At 39.6% G+C, this 20,434-nt stretch overlaps 2 protein-coding genes across 3 annotated transcripts in view; both read right to left on the bottom strand.

Annotated features, from left to right (window-relative positions):
- Positions 1 to 12,227, bottom strand: part of dscaml1 (Down syndrome cell adhesion molecule like 1) — a 108,076-nt gene extending 95,849 nt beyond the window's left edge. The window contains exons 1-3 of the mRNA XM_085370125.1: positions 12,212 to 12,227; positions 11,484 to 11,519; positions 11,262 to 11,336 (exon numbers count right to left, since the gene is read on the bottom strand). Coding sequence (XP_085226251.1) covers positions 11,262 to 11,336; positions 11,484 to 11,519; positions 12,212 to 12,227 — 127 coding nt within the window. The remainder of the gene's footprint in view (positions 1 to 11,261; positions 11,337 to 11,483; positions 11,520 to 12,211) is intronic.
- Positions 12,228 to 15,167: 2,940 nt separating this feature from the next.
- fxyd6 (FXYD domain containing ion transport regulator 6) lies at positions 15,168 to 18,552 on the bottom strand. Of its 2 annotated transcripts, XM_085371574.1 has the most exons (7): positions 18,504 to 18,552; positions 18,142 to 18,168; positions 17,063 to 17,095; positions 16,819 to 16,893; positions 16,559 to 16,595; positions 16,391 to 16,440; positions 15,168 to 15,205 (listed from the first exon to the last, which is right to left on the bottom strand). In XM_085371574.1, the coding sequence occupies exons 1-7, from the start codon at positions 18,550 to 18,552 to the stop codon at positions 15,168 to 15,170; spliced, it is 309 nt and encodes a 102-aa protein (XP_085227700.1). The 2 variants fall into 2 exon arrangements, with proteins under 2 accessions (XP_085227700.1, XP_085227701.1); XM_085371575.1 differs by lacking the exon at positions 18,142 to 18,168 and having other exon boundaries at positions 17,063 to 17,109; positions 18,491 to 18,552.
- Between the last annotated feature and the right edge of the window lie 1,882 nt (positions 18,553 to 20,434).

Raw genomic sequence — 20,434 nt, 5'->3', positions numbered from 1 at the left:
CAGTTTGGGGCCTCTGTGGTATTTTCTTTTCATATTTTTAGCAGTTTTCAGCTGAACAGCTACAGTCAGAGCGGTTCAGCTGTCTGATTCTTTTATTAAGAAGCCAATTTGTTTAGCATTGTCTTAACCTGGATGGATGAATAGCATTTATATAACACTCTACATTCATGGCACCTTTACACATGAGATTATTATCTATACCATGTTTGTGTGTGTGTGTGTGTGTGTGTGTGTGTGTGTGTGTGTGTGTGTGTGTGTGTGTGTGTGTGTGTGTGTGTGTGTGTGTGTGTGTGTGATTTATTGTTACTTTTTCCCTGTAACACTGTAACAATAAAATAGCAGTTTAAAGATACACATGTATTTAAACTGTGGTATTCCAGAGGACCCAGAGAAAATCAACCAGCCACATGGAATCACAGAGGTGATGGTTTATATGTGTATTAAATACTGTTTGTTTAACTGAAGTAAAGTGAAATCTTTAACTCTGAGATCTTATCTCATTTCCTTTTGTATTTGACCAAACATAGACACTATAAAGACACCAACTTTTTGGCCATCAAAAAACTGCACAAAAGTAACTTTAAGTTATTGCAGTAATTAGTCTTAAGGTACAGATTATAACTGTAGAAATACAAAACTGTTTCACTGTCTCTATGTCTCTGACAGGCCTAAAATTCTTGTCCATTTAGTACTGGTTTTTGGCCTTGCTGCTTGCATTCAGTGACTTCTCTGGATTATCTGAATATTTTTATGATAAGTAATGGAAATGATGAAGTGCCAGCATTCATTCCCATTTTATATTAACATGTGTTGTTCTTAAATTGTTCAACTATTTACCCAGGCAGTGATTCACAGAGCATTGTGCCTCTCACCATCTGTATTTGTGAAAGACTCTGGATTTAACCTCACTATTCATGAGACATCGATACCTTCAAATTCAAAAACTGTTTTTTAGAAAAAGGAAAGTTCTTAGTTTCAACATTTGATGTCACCTCTTTCCAATTTTCAGTTGAACACGGGGTTTAAATGATTTGTAAATGATTAACTTCTACTTTTAATTAACATTTTAGCTACACTTTTTGTAAAACAGGGTTGTATTCTGTCATATTAAAATCACAAGTAAAACAGAATTGTTATACATATGCCATAACCAAGTTGAGCAACTGTGTCTCAGGAGGTTGCACTGGTCGTGGGAAGGTGGCTGGTTCAATCCATGGCTCCTCCACACTGCGTGTTAAAGTACGTGTCATTGGGAAAGACACTGAACACAACCACTGCCCCTCAATCTTTTGCTCCAAAGAAAGCTAAAAAATGTTATATAAATGCAGCCCATTTCAAAAATACGATTACCATTGTTCAGCACACTATGACTTCACACTACTTTCACCAGCAGATATGAAAAAGGATAAAGCAGTGTAAGACATTTTGCAGTTACAAAATCATGTTTTGCATAAATTTACACTGAAGCTCAGCACAACCTAAACATACAGCGTCAGAAATTTGGTTGTCCAACTAAATGGATCCTCTGCTGATGTAGTGTCACATGCACTGACTGATTTACTGATAAGTGTTATTCATGTTTTGAACCACATTCTTTAGTTGATATTCTTAAAAAAAATGTTCGAAATAATTTTAGGCCATTATGTATTTAATACTTAAAAAATTCTACCAATATGCATTCTCATACAAGATTTACTTCATCACCTGACTAGTCAGCACAAGCTTGGCTTACTGTTGTTTACCCATTTCAGACCAACCACAGAGGCCCCACTTGAGTCCACTCAGTTGTCCTACTCATCTAACATCAATCACCTTCTACTTGACGTGAAGAACTCCCTTCTAACCTCTGCCATCACTCTTTCTGTGTCTCTCGGTGGTGCAATGTGATGTTCTGAGTGTCTTAACCAAAAGCAGTGCTACTTGTGGAAGCTGAGGAAAGCTGTGGCCTCTCTCCCTCCCACTGAAGAGCCGCTGTAGTGTGGCAGGCAAGGAAGCACACTGTGCCTCCACTCTCTGTTATGTAACAGGTGGAAACACACACCCACGCAACCTGTCTCTCTCTCACACACAGACCCACAAATATGAACACACAAACACCACACAACAAGAAGGAATTTTTGTTGAGAGTGCACAGTGGCACTTTTATTTCATATTCTGTGTATCCCGATATGTCCTTATGTGAGTACATTTTCAGCTTTATGCATTTCGCTAGTTGAACATTTACAGCCTAGAGTGCACTGTGAGTGAGATGGGCTCGCTTGTTGAGAAATCCGACAGCCCTCAGAAAACATGATCTGCCTCTGGATCATGTATTCTGAGCCTCAATACTCCTGCTGTCCTAAACCAGCACCTAACACATTAACACTTCAACTAAGCTTTTTGCACACACGTCTCACCCATCTGCCCTATCCTAACATTTCAAGTCTCCGCCAGGACTTCAAAAGGCAGTGTGGCAAGCTAGTTAAGGGGCTGATGTGAGCTGGCCTGACAACACCAAGCAGGTTATACTGTATGTCAGCCAGTGATCATCATGGAGACTGACAGGCTGAGGCGGGCCAGCCAGGCCAGAGAAAAAGCAAGCAGCTCCCTGACAGCTCTAGTGGCTGTCACTGTGGACAGGATCCAGGACAGGCTGCCACCACACCGCTAAAAACCACAGCAGAATGTGATCTCCATCACTCCTCCATCGCTGCCCGGAGATAGGGAAGAAAATGGGAAGCAAGTGTATTAAGAGAAAGAGAAGAAGAGAGTTTGGGCGAGGAGGGTGGAAGAGAAACAGAGAAGGCTGAGGGAGGGGCAAGGTGCAGACAGAGAGTGAGGCAGATGAGTTAATGTCGATGTTAATGTTAATGTTCAGACAATCACAGCTCCCCTCAGGCCCTGACTACATGCTAGGATCATATTAGCGTTAATGTATCCAGTATTAATGCACAGCCCCTCAGCCCAATGAAACCTTAGAAAGGCTAGAATTAAGAAGGGAAAGGGGTACATGGTATTGCTGCTTAAGCCTGATGCAAGGTCACAGGGATCAAAATGAGCAGAACTGCAGGAAAACAAATGATGGGGTTAAATTATGTTTTGAGGATCAGGGAAAAGCTGCATTTGGTCATTTGTTGATGGGTCAGTTGAAGGAGTTATCCTTTAGAAGAGTGAAAATAGAATCTAAAAATACCAAAACTACAGTTTACATTAAGAGGCAGTTCAGAATATGGTCAAAGTTAACGGGCGTGCTAAAGCAGGATAACTGGATCTGCATGCATTTTTTGTGTGAACAAGCCTCTGCATTAGGCTAATATGAATCACACACCACCATGCTGCAGTACATTAATAGGAAGCTGCCAACCAATGGAGTGTATTTGCCTTAAACCGAGCATGCGTGATTGTTGTAGCAGATGCGTTAAAGTGTATCAGCACATCAGAGGATGTGTGCGTACGTGACCATGTGTCTGCATGACGGGAAAGCACAGGACATAGAATTCTGGCTGCCATCCTACCGTACCGCGCTTGCATTGCTAAGTGTTTGCATGAGTGTGAATGTGCGTGCACGTGTGTGTGTTTTTGCATGCGAGCACATGCGCATGCACAAAATACACCAAGGGGTGCTAATTTATTCAAATGAGCTGGGGAGGATAACGAGACGATAGGGTGCAGGGCGGAGGACGTGTATGTGCTATAAGGGGGGACAACTTCTTTGGCTGGTAGTTCATCTCTTCAGCCCCCACCCCTCATCCACACACTTGTTTTTTTAGGTTTGCAAATGAGACTATTTGCACGGCTGAGACAGGGGAAGGCAAGAAAGATGGTGGGGAAAAAAGGGAGAGACAAATATCGGAGACGTGGAACGTTGCGATTCTGAAGCAGACGGAACGCCTTCAGACAGAAACATACTGTGCCAGGGCGATACCACCACTTTCAAGATGGCTGCCGCTGGAGCTGTCCTCTGTGGGAGCAACCCAGAGACCGACTACTCTTGCTCCATAGCGAGTGACATACAAACACATTTACTAGCTTTGCGTTCCGGAAGCTTAAAAAGAAGGAAATTTGCATAGCTCGGTAAAGGATTAACATCATCATTTGAAAGTGAATACATTAAAGACTTCAGAAAGTCAGCTTTAACAGAGATATTGATCAGAGATATCTAGTGACACCCAGTGGTCACAATTAAAGGTGTTATCATTAGAAGATCATATACTGCTCTATTTCCTGTATAGGCTGCTACCAGCAAACAGTATAGGACCAAACTAGTAAGTGACTCAACCTCAAAATGTTGGTCCACAGATCAATAACATGTGGCTCAGTGATCCATGCTTTTGTTTATGCTTACTGTACAAAAATGTAGTTATTCAAACAGTTTAAAAAGTAGTTACTCTAATTTAAATTGGCAAACTTTAAAGTAGCAAAATTTTAATTATGGCAAACATTAAAGACACTAGTATTCACATACTGCTTTTATAGTTTTACTGACAATTTAAAGCTTGTAAACTACAAGCCACATTTCTCCATTCGCATACATATTCATATGGTAGTTCAATAATTTCAGATACTTTATTTTTCCAAACCACTCAATGTTGAATGCAGCATATTTCCCAAGGACACTTCCGACATGCAGACCAGAGGAACTGGAAATCGAACTACTGACTGATTAGTGGATGACATGCTCTATCTCCTACCCAAAATGTTAAAGTCAAAAATCATATGTTCTAAATTTTCTTCAAAGTGGTCATGCGGTGGATGTTTTTAAATTGACTATTAAATTGCAACAAAGTCACAAACAGAAAACCTTGAAATAGATGGTACAAGTCCATGACTGGTATATAATGATGATTTTGCTTGGCTAATGAAAACCTTGAGGTTGTAGAGTAAATACATAATACATAGAGTGCAGCTGTTAGGCTATCAGGAAACTGGTGAAACTGGTTAACCTAAAAAAAAATAAAAAAAACAACCCAACATACTCTAAAACTGTAAATATGAATTTTCACTTAAACATTTGCTGTTTTGGTTTGTTACTTCAGATCATGTCAGCAATAAACTGATGCATAGCACAGAGAGAAAATGAGTGGCAGAGAGACAGTGAAAGAAGACAGAGACAGAAAAATAGATATGGCAAGTGTGCATGTGAGAGCGGGTGTTGGTAAATGTAATGAAGTTTACCTAATACAACATTTACCTGTAAGAAACATATTTGTTGGTATGGTGACTATGTGAGCTTAAGACATGTGCTCACTGCGGCCAACTGGGAAAGAACCATTGAGAGTACTGAGAATATTCTGATAATATTCTGCTTCACTTATTTTCATTCAGATATCAGTGGCAGAACACAGTACTATTTCAAACAGGCTGTTGGGAGACCTGAAAACAGCTGGAAGTGTTGAAGTCTTTAAATGTCAACATAAGCGTTGGTCTAGCTTTTGCATCCTAACTCCAAAAAACTTGAGACACTGTAAAATATAAATAAAAACATAAGATTTGCAAATCTCGTAAACCTGCATTTTATCGACAACAGAACATTGAAAACATACCAACCGAGACAATATGCAATATTGTGAATTAAACGGGAGTTATCCTGTTGGGACACTATCTCATTTTAGATAGAGTCCCAACTGTTTTGGAGCTGGGGTTGTACTTTTTCTTTACTTTTTCTGTTGCGTTTGTTTTTTTTCCTGTCTTCAGCATGTCACTCATGATTTAAGCTGTTTAATTTTGAGTAGATACTTCCTGCAAATTAAGTACCTTGCTCGTGCCAGCTTGAGTCTGCTTTTGCTTTCGGAACTACCTTAATTCTGCATGGTATAAATTCAACAAGGTGCTGGAAATGTTCAACAGAGATGATCACACAGTTGCTTCAGATTTGTTGGCTACACTTCCATGATGTGAATCTCTTGATTCACTGTATCCCAAAGGTGCTCACTTGGACTGAGATCAGATAGCTGTGGAGGCCATTTGAATACAGCAAAGTCATTGTCATGTCTATATAGAGGCCTGGGAGCTTGAGGGTCCTGCACAGTATCTTAGCTGTTCCTAGGACTGCGCTCTTCTGGACAGAGATCAATGTTGTTCCTGGGATCTGCTGGAGCCACTCGCCTAGCTTGGGAGTCACTGCACTGAGTGCTCCAATTACCACTGGGACCACTGTTACCTTCACCCTCCACATCTTCTTGAGCTCTTCTCTGAGCCCTTGGTACTGTGCTTATACTAATACGAACTTATACGAGCTGTGGGTAGTGACCAAAAGAACGAGATCGGGGATACAAGCAGTGGAAATTCGCTTCCTCCGTAGGTTGGCTGGCCTCTCCCTTAGAGATAGGGTGAGAAGTTCAGCCATCCAGGAGGGGCTCAGAGTAGAGCCGCTGCTCCTCCACGTCGAAAGGAGCCAGCTGAGGTGGTTCGGGCATCTGACAAGGATGCCTCCTGGGCGCCTCCTGGGTGAGGTGTTCTGGGCATGTCCCACTGGAAGGAGGCCCCGGGGCAGAACCAGGACATGCTGGAGAGATTATATCTCTCAGCTGGCCTGGGAACGCCTTGGTGTTCCCCCGGATAAGCTAGAGGAGGTGGCTGGGGAGAGGGAGGTCTGGGCTTCTCTGCTTAGGCTGCTGCCCCCGCGACCCGGCCCCGAATAAAGTGGAAGAAGACGGATAGATAGATAGATAGATAGATAGATAGATAGATAGATAGATAGATAGATAGATAGATAGGTGTGTGTGTGTGTGTGTGTGTGTGTGTGTGTGTGTGTGTGTGTGTGTGTGTGTGTGTGTGTATACATATATAAGACAAGACATAGAAGCAAACAACAATTAAAAGCTGGGGAGCAAAATGGGCCTTCAGATGGGTTTTAATAATGTTGGGTGTTGGAGAGATCCTAATTTGACCTCACAGGAAAACTGTTCCAAGGTTTCGGCGCAGCAACTGCAAAGGCCCAGTCTCCTAGTCTGCTTCTAGGAACAATTAGAAGCAACTGATCAGCTGACCCCCGATTTTGTTTGGAGTATGTTTAGTTAAAAGTTCGGAGAGGCAAAATCTTAAAACCAATTCTATAATGTACTGGCAGTTTAAACGAGCCAAAACTGATGAAATATAGTCACGTTTACGTGTACCTGTCAAGATTTGGGCTGCCGCAATTTGAACAAGTTGGAGACAAGAGAGCAGAGCCTGGCTGATACCAAAATAATGGGCCTTCAGCTGGAAGAATGTGGCTTTAAAATGAGAATTTATTTGTTTCTCACATGTAAAACTGCCAACAAAGATCATCCCCAAACTTTTCGCAAAGAGAGTTGTGGAGTTTTCCAAAGGGCTAAGGTAACCCTTAAGACAAGAACGAGGGTCAGGAGGTCCAAATAGTACAACCTCTGTTTTTTGATCATTCGCATTTAAAAAAAATTAATGCCAGCCATGATTTTATGTCAGCAAAGCAGTCCAGCAAAACTATTTAAGAGGCTGTAGAATACTTTTTAAGAGGAAAGTAAATTTGTCAATCAGCATAACAGTGAAATGAGATTCCATATTTCATGTTCAACAAACCAATTTAAGTTGGTTTCACCTTTATGACATAGGTGTGTTATTTTGCTGACAGTAGTCATCAGAAGACTGGTGCACTGTAATCATGAAGGGAGGCGCATGATCAGCAAAAGCACTCAGCTAGGCTGTGGCGTTTAATTCATGCTCAACGGTACTAAGGTGCTCAAAGTGTGGCAAGAAAATATCCTTTACACCAGAGATCTCAACCTCCTGGCCCACGCACTTACTTTGTTCAATTAAGTAAGTGCAGTTTTTGATGCGATCGGGGCAGATAACGTGAAGCAGGACAAGAAGAAGAAAAGGTAGTACTAGCAGAACTAAAAGAAGCAGAAGTGGATGAAGGACACGGACAATTTCAAGAAAGATGCATACTGCAGTATTTTTTGTTGAATTTTATGGAAATGTGATCTGCCTTATATGCAAGCAGAAAATTGCTGTGTTGAAGGAATATAATCTCAAGTGTCATTACGCAACTAAACGCAAAGAGCGTAATGAGAATAACAAGGGAGAAGACAGAAAACAATAGCAGCTACAAAGACGACTGCTATCCCTGCAAGAACTTTTCCACAATTCAGTAAGGACGTTATGCGGTTAATCGCCAAAGCAGGAAAGTGATTCACCAAAGGGCAGTTTCTGAAGGCCTGCATGTCACAAGCTGCTGATATTACATGTCCTGAAAAGAACAGCTTGTTCAACAACATCGCTCAGTTGGCAAATACTGTGGCAACGTGAATGCATTATCAAGTAACATATCAAGTAACAGTGGAGTTACTGTCAGTCAGCTCAAAGCATTCCTGCCCATTCTCCTGAGAAAATCTGAGTAGATCAGCAGTTTCTAAAATACTCAGAAACCAACAAGGATCAACAATCACTTTTTATTTCCTTCTGATGCTCAGATTGGACTTTATTAGATTCAAGATTCTTTATTTACCTATTCTTTATTAGGTCTTCTTAATCATGTCTACATGGCTAAATGCACTGAGTTACTGCCATGTGATCGACTGATTTGCTATTTGGGCTAATGAGCAGTTGAACAGGTGTACCTAATGAAGTGGATAGAAGAGAGTAGGAACACTGCACCAACTAGAAGAAAAGAAGTTGCAGCTTTAGTTGAAAACAGCCAGTCTATGTGAGATCATAGGGTAGCTTGGTGCTAGGCGTTTATCGAGAATAGTTCAGGTTACTTTGTCAACACTTTCCCTTAAACTGTTTTGTCAAACTGTTCCACCCTGTCTCAGCAGTCACCCCGGAGTGCTGTCTCAGCAGTTACCAGCAGTTACTCTAAACGCTTATGTGAACAGTATCTGATCAGCGTCAAACACCTGTCCGGCATAATATGCATCTGTATGTGTGTTGTTCTCCAAACCTCTTCTTGGTGCAGCGATGTTATCAGTTCTAGTGAAGTGTGAGATAAATGGCTGCTCATGCTTACCTCAACCGAAGCCCTTATGGAGAGCAGCTGAACCAAGGCCCGGGGGATCCAACTGTTAAAACTGCCTTCCTCACCGCTTAGCAGTAAGGGCGGTAATTTTTACAGCTCGGTATTTTTCAGCAATTTCTGGGGCCTGAATGGGAAAAGAAAGGGAAAAGGGAAAGAGAGAGAAAAAAGAGCGCAGGGGGTCCTTGAGACTCAGCTGGTTGACAGCTCCTGTCTCTCTCTGTAACGACTTATTTATTCAGGGATAATTAATCAGGCGCAGTTTTATGGCGGTATGATTAATGCGCTTTGTCATTTGTGCTGCAGCGATGAAAATACAGTACCTATGATGCCGCTGCTCGAGTCTAACTGGCTCAGATGAAACGGCAAACAGGGGAAGTCCTGTTTGCCTCCCAGCAAGGAGCCGTGAAAGCAGGCCTAACTTTTGATGTGTGCATTCTCTTTCTGTAACAAAACAAAAAAGGAAAAACAACCACGTCAGGGAAATTTTTTTATATACTGCACTATTTAAATGCAACCTCGGGGCCTCTATTTATGCTTTGACGTTGACGCTGATGTAATCTGCAGAATTAACGTTCCTCGAAATTTACAGTTCGCGGTGTTGTGTTTCAGTGTAGTGCATTTTTCCCACACTTTGAATTTCTTCTCTTTAGTCAGCAGCTCCCTCCTCACGGCCCCGTCGTGCGACTCCTTAATCGCCATGCTGATCCGAGGGCGCCACCTTGTGGTTGTTTTTGTTACAAGAAGTACATGTGAAGTTCACATGAATTACAAGTGGAAACCTGAACTATTGACCTCTGTCGAAAGAGGGATTTTAGCGGCTCTCTTACGGGACTTTTTGATTGCTCAGTTTTTGGATGCCGCCCACTTAAAAGGAAGAGTAACTGCAAATCAACACAAATTAGTTTCAAGTGAGAGATTTCCCGTAAACCTATGAATCACAAGCAATTACTAAAACAAAAGACATTTCGAATGACGCTCTTCTATCTCTCCACCTGAGGTCCTTGTGGAAGGGTCAGAGCTGTTTTTTCGCTGTTTATTTGTGTATGTTTCATCAACTGTCAGGAGGTTTATGCAAAAAAAGAAAAAAAAAACTTGTGAAACTTGTTGGGCGGGTGCCTCATAGGCAAAGGGAGGATTTATTACAGGTTGGTGTGAGTCTAGATCATTTCCTGTGGACTCTTTAAGGCTAGAAAGGTGCCGTACAAACACTGTCCACTTACCATTACCATGTATCAAAGTGTAAACTTCATACAATTCTGCATACAGCCTTTTATATTATGATGGGGAGCTTGTAATGCAAACCACTTCCAGGTAGGCTACTGAAAAGACGCTGTGCCTGGGTTGGGCGTTTCCTTTCCGAGCAGACTTGTTTTTGTTCTTCAAGGTGTCAAATGTCAGGTGATTCTTTTAACTGGAAGGCTATCATCCTCTGGATACAATTTACTTGTTTTTATTCAGTAACTGCCTTTGTTGTTCACTTTAATATGAACACTTTAATACTGTCAGATTATACATTTTGCTGTTATGTTATTTTTTTAATTGTATAATTAGTTACTTTTATATCTTCTTCTTCTTATATCAAGCACAAACAAAGCGTGGTGGAATACACTTTATTTTTACAAAAGCCTTACATTTTTACACACATAACAGCTCACGGCAATGCCATGTATCGCAGGACATTGCCACAATGGTTCTTCTCGGATTAGTAATCTTCCTCATCACCACGTCTTGGCTGTTGACAAGAAAACAAATGAGGTCATTTTTCATGTAGGGGTTGCATCCATTAATGCCTTTTTCATATCATGTTAACATTAGCTTTATGAAGATTTGCACTATGCAGAAGTTAAAACAGAGTACTGTTTCATCATATAACGAGTTATTGTTTCATAATGACCAGCAGATGTCACTATAAACCCATCCAGCAATATCTTACCTTGGATTTGCCACAGTTTCTGATCTTGTTTCCTTGAGAAAAAAGCAAAACCAAGTGATAGTTAGCTCCTATCAAAACGTATGGATAGTTAAACTACTCCATTATTATTAGGATGTCCTAAAAACTCCAAAATCCAAAATACTTCAGTGAGAGTACTGACAGGGACTAGAAAAAGAGAGCATATTTCTCTGTATCTTCATTGGCTGTTCACACTCAGCCAGCCTTTCCAGCCATGTCCTCGGCAATCCTCACCTTAGGTGTTCCATTTGTTAGGGCCTTTGTTTCTATTTTCCTTTCTTTTCCATTGAAACACATATGAAATCTTATACAAACACAAAACACAGCACATATAGGATGGGAATGCTGTCTTACCTGCCAACAGAATGATGGAAAGGAACACAATGACCCCGGCAAAGATCAGACCTCCAATACGCAGCTTCTCATAATCTGCAAATTCACAAAGCGCTCTGTCACTACACCATTACTTTCCACCCCCTCACCCCCCAGACCCCTAATCCTAACGACAGAAACTGACTGTATCTTGCTTTCTACACACTATGATGAGATACACTTTTTTAAGACGTAGTTGCTTACCATATACAAAGTCTGCATCAAGGTCAACATCTGCACCTATTGAAGGACAGCGAGTGGAAAGAGATACAGAGCCAGTAAAAACTGTTTTCTACAGACACATAACTGCAAGCTGCATCAAGCTCAAATATTGAAGCTATTTTTCACTGTGTTGTGATTTGGACACATTCAAGGCTCAATTCATTGTTTTATTTTGTGCACGTTGTGAAAACAGGGTGACAGTCTAAATTGGTCCATTGTCTGAAGTTGTGCACAGACAACAAGCTCTTCTGGCAGATCGTAAGTGACTTTAAAAGTCCAAATGTTTCTTTAAATAATGATTCTGTATTCCATTATCAGCCCCTAAATTTGTTCTCATTTTACTGCCTCCACAAATGCACTGTCATATAATTTATTATATCACCTTATTACCAAAAAGCCAGAGGCATAACTAGTAATGCAGAAATTCTAAGTAAGCATGATTGACTGTGAAACAATGCTTAAATGCTAGAAGGTCATATTTTCCATGACTAGTGTTAACCTTTGTATTGTTGTTCATAATATTAATAACAATAAAAAAGGGAACTTTACACTCCCCTGATATATGACTAACATGCTCACTTGTGGTTCTGACTCAGAATCACAACAGTAAGTTTAGCTATGACCTTGCGAATGTTATGTCACTCGAATGCGTCTGTTTCCTTGCCCTGGCGTTTGTTCATAATGAGCAGTTCAGCTGCTGTGTAACTCACCTTTAGGAGAAGACATGTTGTCTTGTCTTGTTTGTGTGTTCAGCTGGTCAAACTGCAAAAAGATAATACAAATAGGTTTTTTTTTATTTAAAGTGTGCGTGTGTGGGGCGATGGGGGGTTGCATCTACCAACCGGTGATCCACCAAGGTCCACTGTTTTAAATTATTAAACACAAACCTTTGTATTAATAGCATTCCCACCATTGGGTCTGGTATGTGAAAGCGTGTGTGGGTTAAAAAGTTTGTGGGCATTTTGTTTCTACAGCCCCTCTCTTGTAATAAAGTTTGACTGTTCTAGTAGCTAATTTAACTGGGCTTATTCACTTTAGATGAGAGGCAGTTGAAAGGCTTGGAAACTTTATATGTCCTGAACAAATTGCCCTGTGGGTTGCCTACTGCAGTCTTAATGGCAAAGCGATTGCCTTGATCTTCACTGAGAGGTTAATGGCAGTATTGATTCTTCTTCCGCACCCATTCTGCCAACATCTTTCACCACCCCTCCCCACCACCAAAACCACACGCATTCCCACAAACAAGCGTTTCTTGTTTGATCTCCAAGTCTTTAATTGTTAACTTAAACAGATTAAAGAACTGAGACTTTCCCTGGCTCTCTCCACTTACTTCAAGCATGCCATTGTGTGCATTGTGAACTTCAGTTCTTTAATCCTTTATGTGCCTGGGCCTTTTCAATGCACCACTGAGCATAAGGGCATACCAGGCAGTTACTCATTAATATATTACAGCTCCAATATTCATTAACCTTGAACCTTGCACAGTCTGATAGAGGTTATAGATAGAACATGGAAAAGAAGCTGCTGTGACGACTGCCTAATTGATATATAGTGATTTTGGCAAATAAAGACAGCACCCCTAAAGTCAAGCACTACATCACTGCTATGAGATTTCTTTAAAAGTGGGCATCTAGCAGGATATTTAGTAAACAAACTACTGTCCTCTAAACCCAGCTTTACAACACATATTAACTGAGCCATGAGAACATGTTTTGGACTATTTGGACAGCCTGCATTCAAAGGTTAAACTTTTCATTGCAGGAATGCCGGTAATTCACATTTAATACAGAAATAAACACAGAGATTAACTTAAACCTATTAAAACATGTATCTTCCATACATGATCCAGCTCTAACATTTATTTAAATAATTTTAAGGTAACAGATTATTGTGCCACATTTATTTTAATATTTATTTTAAGAGAGCAGTCACTCACCTGAGCTGCAGAAGGCTCTGTATCACCACTGTCCAGGTGTGTCTGCGGGTGGCCCTGTCTGCATTTCCAGACCAGACTCCCACAGTAGAAATCCCCACCCACTAAACCACCCCTCCACGCTCAGGCATATTTTAGTTCAGCCGCTCAGTTACATATTTATAGTCTCATAAAATTTGCAAGCTGGTGCCAATAAACAAAAGCTGCTTCAACCTTTGGAATCGTAACAGAAAATGCGGCATGTTATAGAGTCTTCAGGTGGAGAGATCTTTCCCTGACACATGGTTTCATAGCCCCAAGTGACAGTATTATAACCTTGACTGACATTGATTGGAAAACAGCAGAGTGATTTCAAATGCTGTTTGACGTTTGCATGTAAATGAATGTTTATAGAAAGTTCCCTGAAGAAAACAATAAGAATCCAAATTCTACAACAAAATCAGGTTTTCAGCAAAATAAAAACAAAAAAGAAATAAACATAAAAATACACGTTTTGTGTTCCGCCACTTTTATTTATGCCAAAGCACAACAGGTTGCCACACAACAAGGCTCTTGTGTGAAGAATGAACATATTTACTTGTTTAGCTGTCATGTTTAATTTCAGACTTAATACTGGTTAAAACCCGACCTGGCAGCAGGGTGACAACAAGGACTAGTCATCTATACTCTCTCTATAATTTGGCTTACATTAGGCTACTATTAATGTAGTCTGGCAAACAAATAATATCAATATCACGACTCTCAAACTCCACAGACAAACTTAATCTCTCTTCCGGCAGTGTAATGCATGTCTAGTTATTTAAAACATCATGAGACTGACTAAACAAATAACAAAGAGAAAAGAACGATACCCTGGCTCGACAGATTTGTGGCACCAGTGAGTGTGTATGGGAAAACTAATTATAGCCTGCTGGAGACTAGCTAATCCTGACGGAGCCAGTGACAGAGCAGTGGAGTGGATATGTGGAGAAGGTGGCAGTGAGATAGCTGATGCAGAAGCTTCCTCCACTATGAACTGTTAAACACTGCGGTGGAGGGGCCCATGCAGGCACCTGCACACTACTGTGCTCCCTCAAGAGAGCTGTGGCAGTTGAGATTGTCTTATATAAGGCTCATCACACTTGCATGTAGAGATGCACATGCACTTGTGATGTACACACAATCATACACATACAGGATATGCATGCACACATAACTACACTCATGTGGCCACACAAACACACCCAGCCATTCACACTTAAACGTAAATGAAGATATTCATATTTCTGTGAACTGTCAGTACTACTTATACACATATCGTATTGATACATATATATACTGTATATATATATATATATGTATGTGTTATATTCTAACTGTGGCAAAATATGACGCTGGACAATTAACAAAACAATTAGGAACAGCAGGTCACACAAGATTTGAAAGTCTTCTTTTCTTTTAAAGACAATCTTGCATTAAAGGTGCTACTGGCTACGACAATGAAGTGGAGACACGGTCACAGAAAGGCACAGGAATGGACAAGAGCACAGGCAGCGAGGGAGGGACTGGCATGATCACAACGAAGAACAGCAGGCACAAGAATTATGTACATATCAGCATTACTCCTCTAAACATATACCTCCCCTCTTACCCTATCGCATGACCGGTTATAATAATCACCCACACCTTCACTATTATTGTAGACAAGTATCAAATAAAATCTTCATTTCAGAAGGTAGTTCTTTAGAGTTGCCTCAGTTCTCTGGTGGAGTCTCCTTGGCAGCTGCTGCAGCTGAAAAAGGTCAATGATGAGTGAGTTAGCTGAAGCGAACATGCAAAACATTAAACTTGCCTAGAGTTATTTCTTGTTAAATATTCCTCTCCTGTGCCAAAACATTCACTCACTTGCAATCACTTGAAGGTGAAGGACAATGCTCAGGGCTCTGCTGCTAATTGAGGGCCATTAAGTATGCAAGGAGTACCTGGATTTTGTACTTGTGACCTTATAACAAAGAGCACTACTGTAGAGTATATGTATTCACTCACTTAATGTACAAGGTATGCACATTTTAGAGTGGAAGATACTCTTATAACTCACACAAGTTAACTCATGCAATTCAGTAAAAATGCTATAAATATCATATCAAAATATTCAATTAAAACACATAGTCCATATGCTTTCTTGAAAAGGTGTACTTGAATTCAAACCTTGATTGTTCCCCAAACCTAAAGTAGTTTTGTTGCATAAGTTTAACCAATTTTCACTTTAAAACTAAAAATAATATCTTAAAGAAAAACTTTCTGGTCTAAAGCCTAAAGACAAACTTTCTCCCTGCTACCTTGTGAATCACTGAGCTCTTCTTGAAGACGGCATGAAAAGAAGCTAAGATTCACTAAGATTTAAAGCAACAGGTGCTGAAACATCTCTTTAAAACATGGGTTATATACAGTGGACTAAATCCACTTTAAAATGAAAAGTCTAAGCAATATTTCTAAGCTAAAACTTGAAAACCACATAATGGGGAAATACACGGTATACACCAACTTTTTGTGGGGTGTAAGAATATATGTCCTCTTCAAGATGTTATTTAAAAATATTTTGAAATATATCAAGCACTGTTATGTAATAATGACAGTAATAACACTGTTTATATTTGCACTTTTTCTTTTATAGCATATCGTAAAGTATATTTTTTGCTGTGATTTTACTGGTTTTATGTGACCAAAGGATCACAATGCATCTTCCATCAGTAGCTTTAGACAAATGGATAACATGAGAGCAGAAACACTGCAAAAAATGATCCCACATTTGACTGATTGTTTAAAAGCCTTTTAACTGTAAAAAAAAAAAAATAAAAAAATTTCCCAGTTCCTGTGTTCTATGGGCTCTCTCAGAAGGAAACTTAATTATGGATGTATGTCAGAGGGTGAGCTTGAGGTGAGGAGGAAATGACAAGAGTTAAAATGTGCATCTTACCCTTGGAGACAATCAGATTCTCCTCCTGTGCCTCTTCATCTCCAGGGGCCCTGAAGAGAGGATCCACAGGTTGTCATGGTAACTAAATCAAATAGTATGACCCAAAAAAGCTCTTCATGCAGCAAAAAAAAAATCATTTCTGTACATCAGAGAGGGACACTGACATACCTGGGCTTCTGTTTAATACCACAGCGGCATCGCCGACCTGGAAACACATTAAACTGTCAGCTGTATTGTTCTGTTGTGAACGAAACATCTGTGTCATCACTATTAAAGTGTTATGTGAAACAGCGCGTAAGAAAGGTCATGGAGTAGAATGATGTGAAAATTCTATGAAAATGCAGTTTTTTATAATTAAATTGTAACATTTGGTTATAGTGGAGAGCGCGTGTAGACATGATGAAACGACACACACAAGGTTAACTTACTGAGGATTAGAAGAATGCCAAGTGTAAACAGCACCACTGCAAATGCCAATCCCCCAATCCTCAAGGTCTCATAGTCTGCAGAAGAAAGAAAGCAACAGCAGGGGTGTAATTTAATCATTGTTTATCGCAAATAATGCTTTATAAAAATTTTAATTAATTTATTTTTAGGGATTTACAATGAGTCTATGTCTATGTAATTACTTTCAATGTGCTAGTTATTTCAGAAGGTTTTGCTTTAACTTACCATAAATAAATGGGTTTTCAGATGTATTGGTTGCTGCAAACAGGGAAACAAACACATTTATAAAACCACAATGAGAAATCAAAACACATTGTCTCAGTTGCAAGCCTGTATCACTATTATCAATACACTTTTCTGAGTGTTTTGTGACAAAATCCATGTCTTTCTTCTTTTGTAATCTATATAATTATTTTTATGACTCATCTTGAAAATTAGTCAACTAAAATCAGCTTTCCTAAGGGTATTGGTAGTCATTCAGGAAATTATTGCTCTGTTAATGAAAATGAAATGGATATAGAAGACCACTAACTCAGTGATCTGTCTCTCTCCTCAGCTAATACAGACTGGAAGAGCATGTGTTTAAAAAGATAAATACTCTTTGTTTGTTTTTTCAGAAACAAAATGTTATTGTGAACAGGATGTTTATCTCAATAACAGTATCTCAGGATATCTCAGTATTTTTGTTTGTGCTAAAATGACTATACTAAGCCTAAGTCAGTGTGTTTCTAGTTTCAGTCTGGAGTGGCACTGTAAGCTGAAACTCTAATGTAATAACGAATTGTAACTTCACACATTATCATATCCAGCTTACATAAATATATACACAATATAAAACACATGGTACTTATTTAATAGATTCTTGTTATTTATGTACAAATATTTATAGCTTTATATGTCAATAGGAGATAAGCTGGGGAAAGCTGGCATGAAACAATATTGCATATAATAATATCACATATTAAATAGATTTCATATAAAATGTCATTTACTTCAAGCAGTGATTTTTCAGTAATAGCATTATGATGGTTTGACTTTGAAACAGTGCTCTTTAGATGCAACACTTTAGATTTCATAGATTTTGAAATCCTATATATTTATCCTACTTTATCAACTCTATTTCTTGCCAAATTACTGCTCATATGTCTTCAAAACTAGAATCTGTTTGGGTTAATAACTTGGTCTGGTAATTTTAAGGCTCTATCAGTACATCCGAAGAGTCTGATCTAAACATGAATAGATCATCAGTAAAGCACTTAAGATCAATGTTTGACCCCATTAGAGACCACAGGAAGAGTACTCACCCCCCTCTGTATCAGTGTTTGTTGCAGCTGCGAGGCAAAGTGTTAAGTGGTTAAAGTGAAAAGGTGGAAAGAAAACAGAAAGGGGAAAAACACAGGAAATTAGAGGGCCATAAGTGAAAGATGAAAAACATATCTTTGCAAATTCAGTCCCACACAATAAGAGACCAGGCATGCAATCAGTAAAATCCACACTTAAACTGATGTTTTTCTATGGATTTGACTTGTCCACCCCCAGTCCTTTTCCATGAAATGTCACCGCTTGCACCAACACTGCCTCCCTATGGACAATCGGCGAGTGTGCATGCATGTGTGTTTGTATGCATGGATGCACGTGTGTGTTGCATGAGCAGGGTTGTACTTACCAGTCATATATACAAGGAGTGAAGAGACGATGAGCAAAATAGTTTCCATGGCAACTGCTGACACAGAGTAATGAAAAAGAAAGGGGGGGGGGGGGGGGGTGAGAGAGAATTGAAGAAAGACAAAATAGACAGTCAGGGGGATTTTTGTTGTTTGTTTGTTTGATTGTTTGTTTTCCCCACTCCACTCCAGCACATTCATGTCTGCAGTCTGGTACAAAAACAGCAACAATGAACATGCATTCAAGGTATACTGCGCAAGATGATGACCACACAATTACGCACCTATTGAGTGAGAGGAAAGAGGACTCACATCACGCACAACACTTGCTCTGTCCAGCCTTTTGGAGTATAGCAGATGTCAAATGCTTGTGGATACAGCTTTTATCTTGCACAATGATCTGTGTTCAGAGCCATACATGTTCTCTTTTTCTGGCAGAGACTGCTTCTTCGTCTCTGTGGGCATCACACAACCTTGACCTATTTTTATGTAGGCTATTCAGTGCGCACCCACGTGCAGACACACACCATGTCTGCTACAGAGATATCTCTTATGTTCAGGCAACTATAATGTTGTTATGTCCAGGCAAACTATAATGAGCTAAAATATTTTATGTATTTATTAATATTCAGTTTATTTAATTAATCATTTTTTAGACATCCAAGGTATATGGCTCCACAACTCGCTATGTTGGAGTGTCAATCAGCCGGTGGGTTCCCCACTTTGACCCAGATTAAAATATCTAGAGCGTTATTACGTGGGTTGTCATGACATTCTGCACAGGGAAGGGACGTTTGTTTTTCACAATATCATTAACACAATTCACAGTAACATAGAAATGAAAGGTATTACACATATGGATGGATGGATGGATGGATGGATGGATGGATGGATGGATGGATGGATGGATGGGAAGTTTTAGCAGTTTCTAGACATTAAATGCTGCCTCATGTTGCTTGGTTTAAATCCACTGAGAAAAACTTGTGTGAATAATGTTGGGTGTCCCGAAACTTCTCAGTGTTAAAGTAAGATTTTAGAAAAGTTGTGAGATTGTAAAATCTGTCCTTGAACACAGTGCAGTAATCCAAGGACTACAGAATTGGGCTCAACTTTCAAGTGCTGAAAAAATATGCATCAAGTTGTTCTATACCCTCAATTAACAATATTTTTTTTTACAACAAGTCAATTTATGAAATTTCTTCCCTCCTAGTTATTCTGTGATCAGTTGTAAAGGGAATTATAGTAAAATTGAAACTCAGTTAATCAGTTTGCATTCTGACATCATCCAGACCATCTGGTGATAAAAATTCAGGTGTGTGAGAATGTGTAAAATGAACAGATTTGGTCTTTTTTGGCTGTGTTTTAGCATAATGAATGAGTCTCACCTTTGACCTCTAGTGTTTGAATCTCTGAGACCAACTTAGACCACTTTCTTGATTTTATTTTGTAGCATGTAAACAAACAAAACATATGGCAGGTTCAGTTAATCTGTTTATGTTTTTTGTCACTCTAATATCATGATACCACTGTACATGGCTGTTGAATGCAAATACGTGTCATGGATCAGTGTTTAGTGAGCAGTCCAAAGCCCTATCAAATTAGCTTGTGCAAATAAAGTGTCTGATAGATTGTTATACATCAGCTGACAGTGACTATTGACTATAATCCTTCACTCTAAATGAATATAGATGGGAAACACAGCATGACAGCAATGGATTTGATGGAGCAGAACAATGCTCTGTGTGAACTAATAAAACAAAACAAGTCTGCAGTTCAACATGCATGATCTATAAACAAACCATGGGATGTCTGCACTGCACCTTCCAGAGGTTTTATAACCCATACTTTAGTACTGTTAACGGAGAGTATCGACTACTAATTCTAAGAGAACTGAACTGGTCCTCTGATTGACTGGGTCTATTTATGTCCATCT

The sequence above is a fragment of the Diplotaxodon limnothrissa genome, linkage group LG14 (assembly GCF_057381915.1).
Source record: "Diplotaxodon limnothrissa isolate DT_005_m linkage group LG14, D_limnothrissa_male_GT1.1, whole genome shotgun sequence".
Lineage (NCBI taxonomy): Eukaryota > Metazoa > Chordata > Actinopteri > Cichliformes > Cichlidae > Diplotaxodon > Diplotaxodon limnothrissa.
This window is presented reverse-complemented; position numbering and strand designations above follow the sequence as displayed.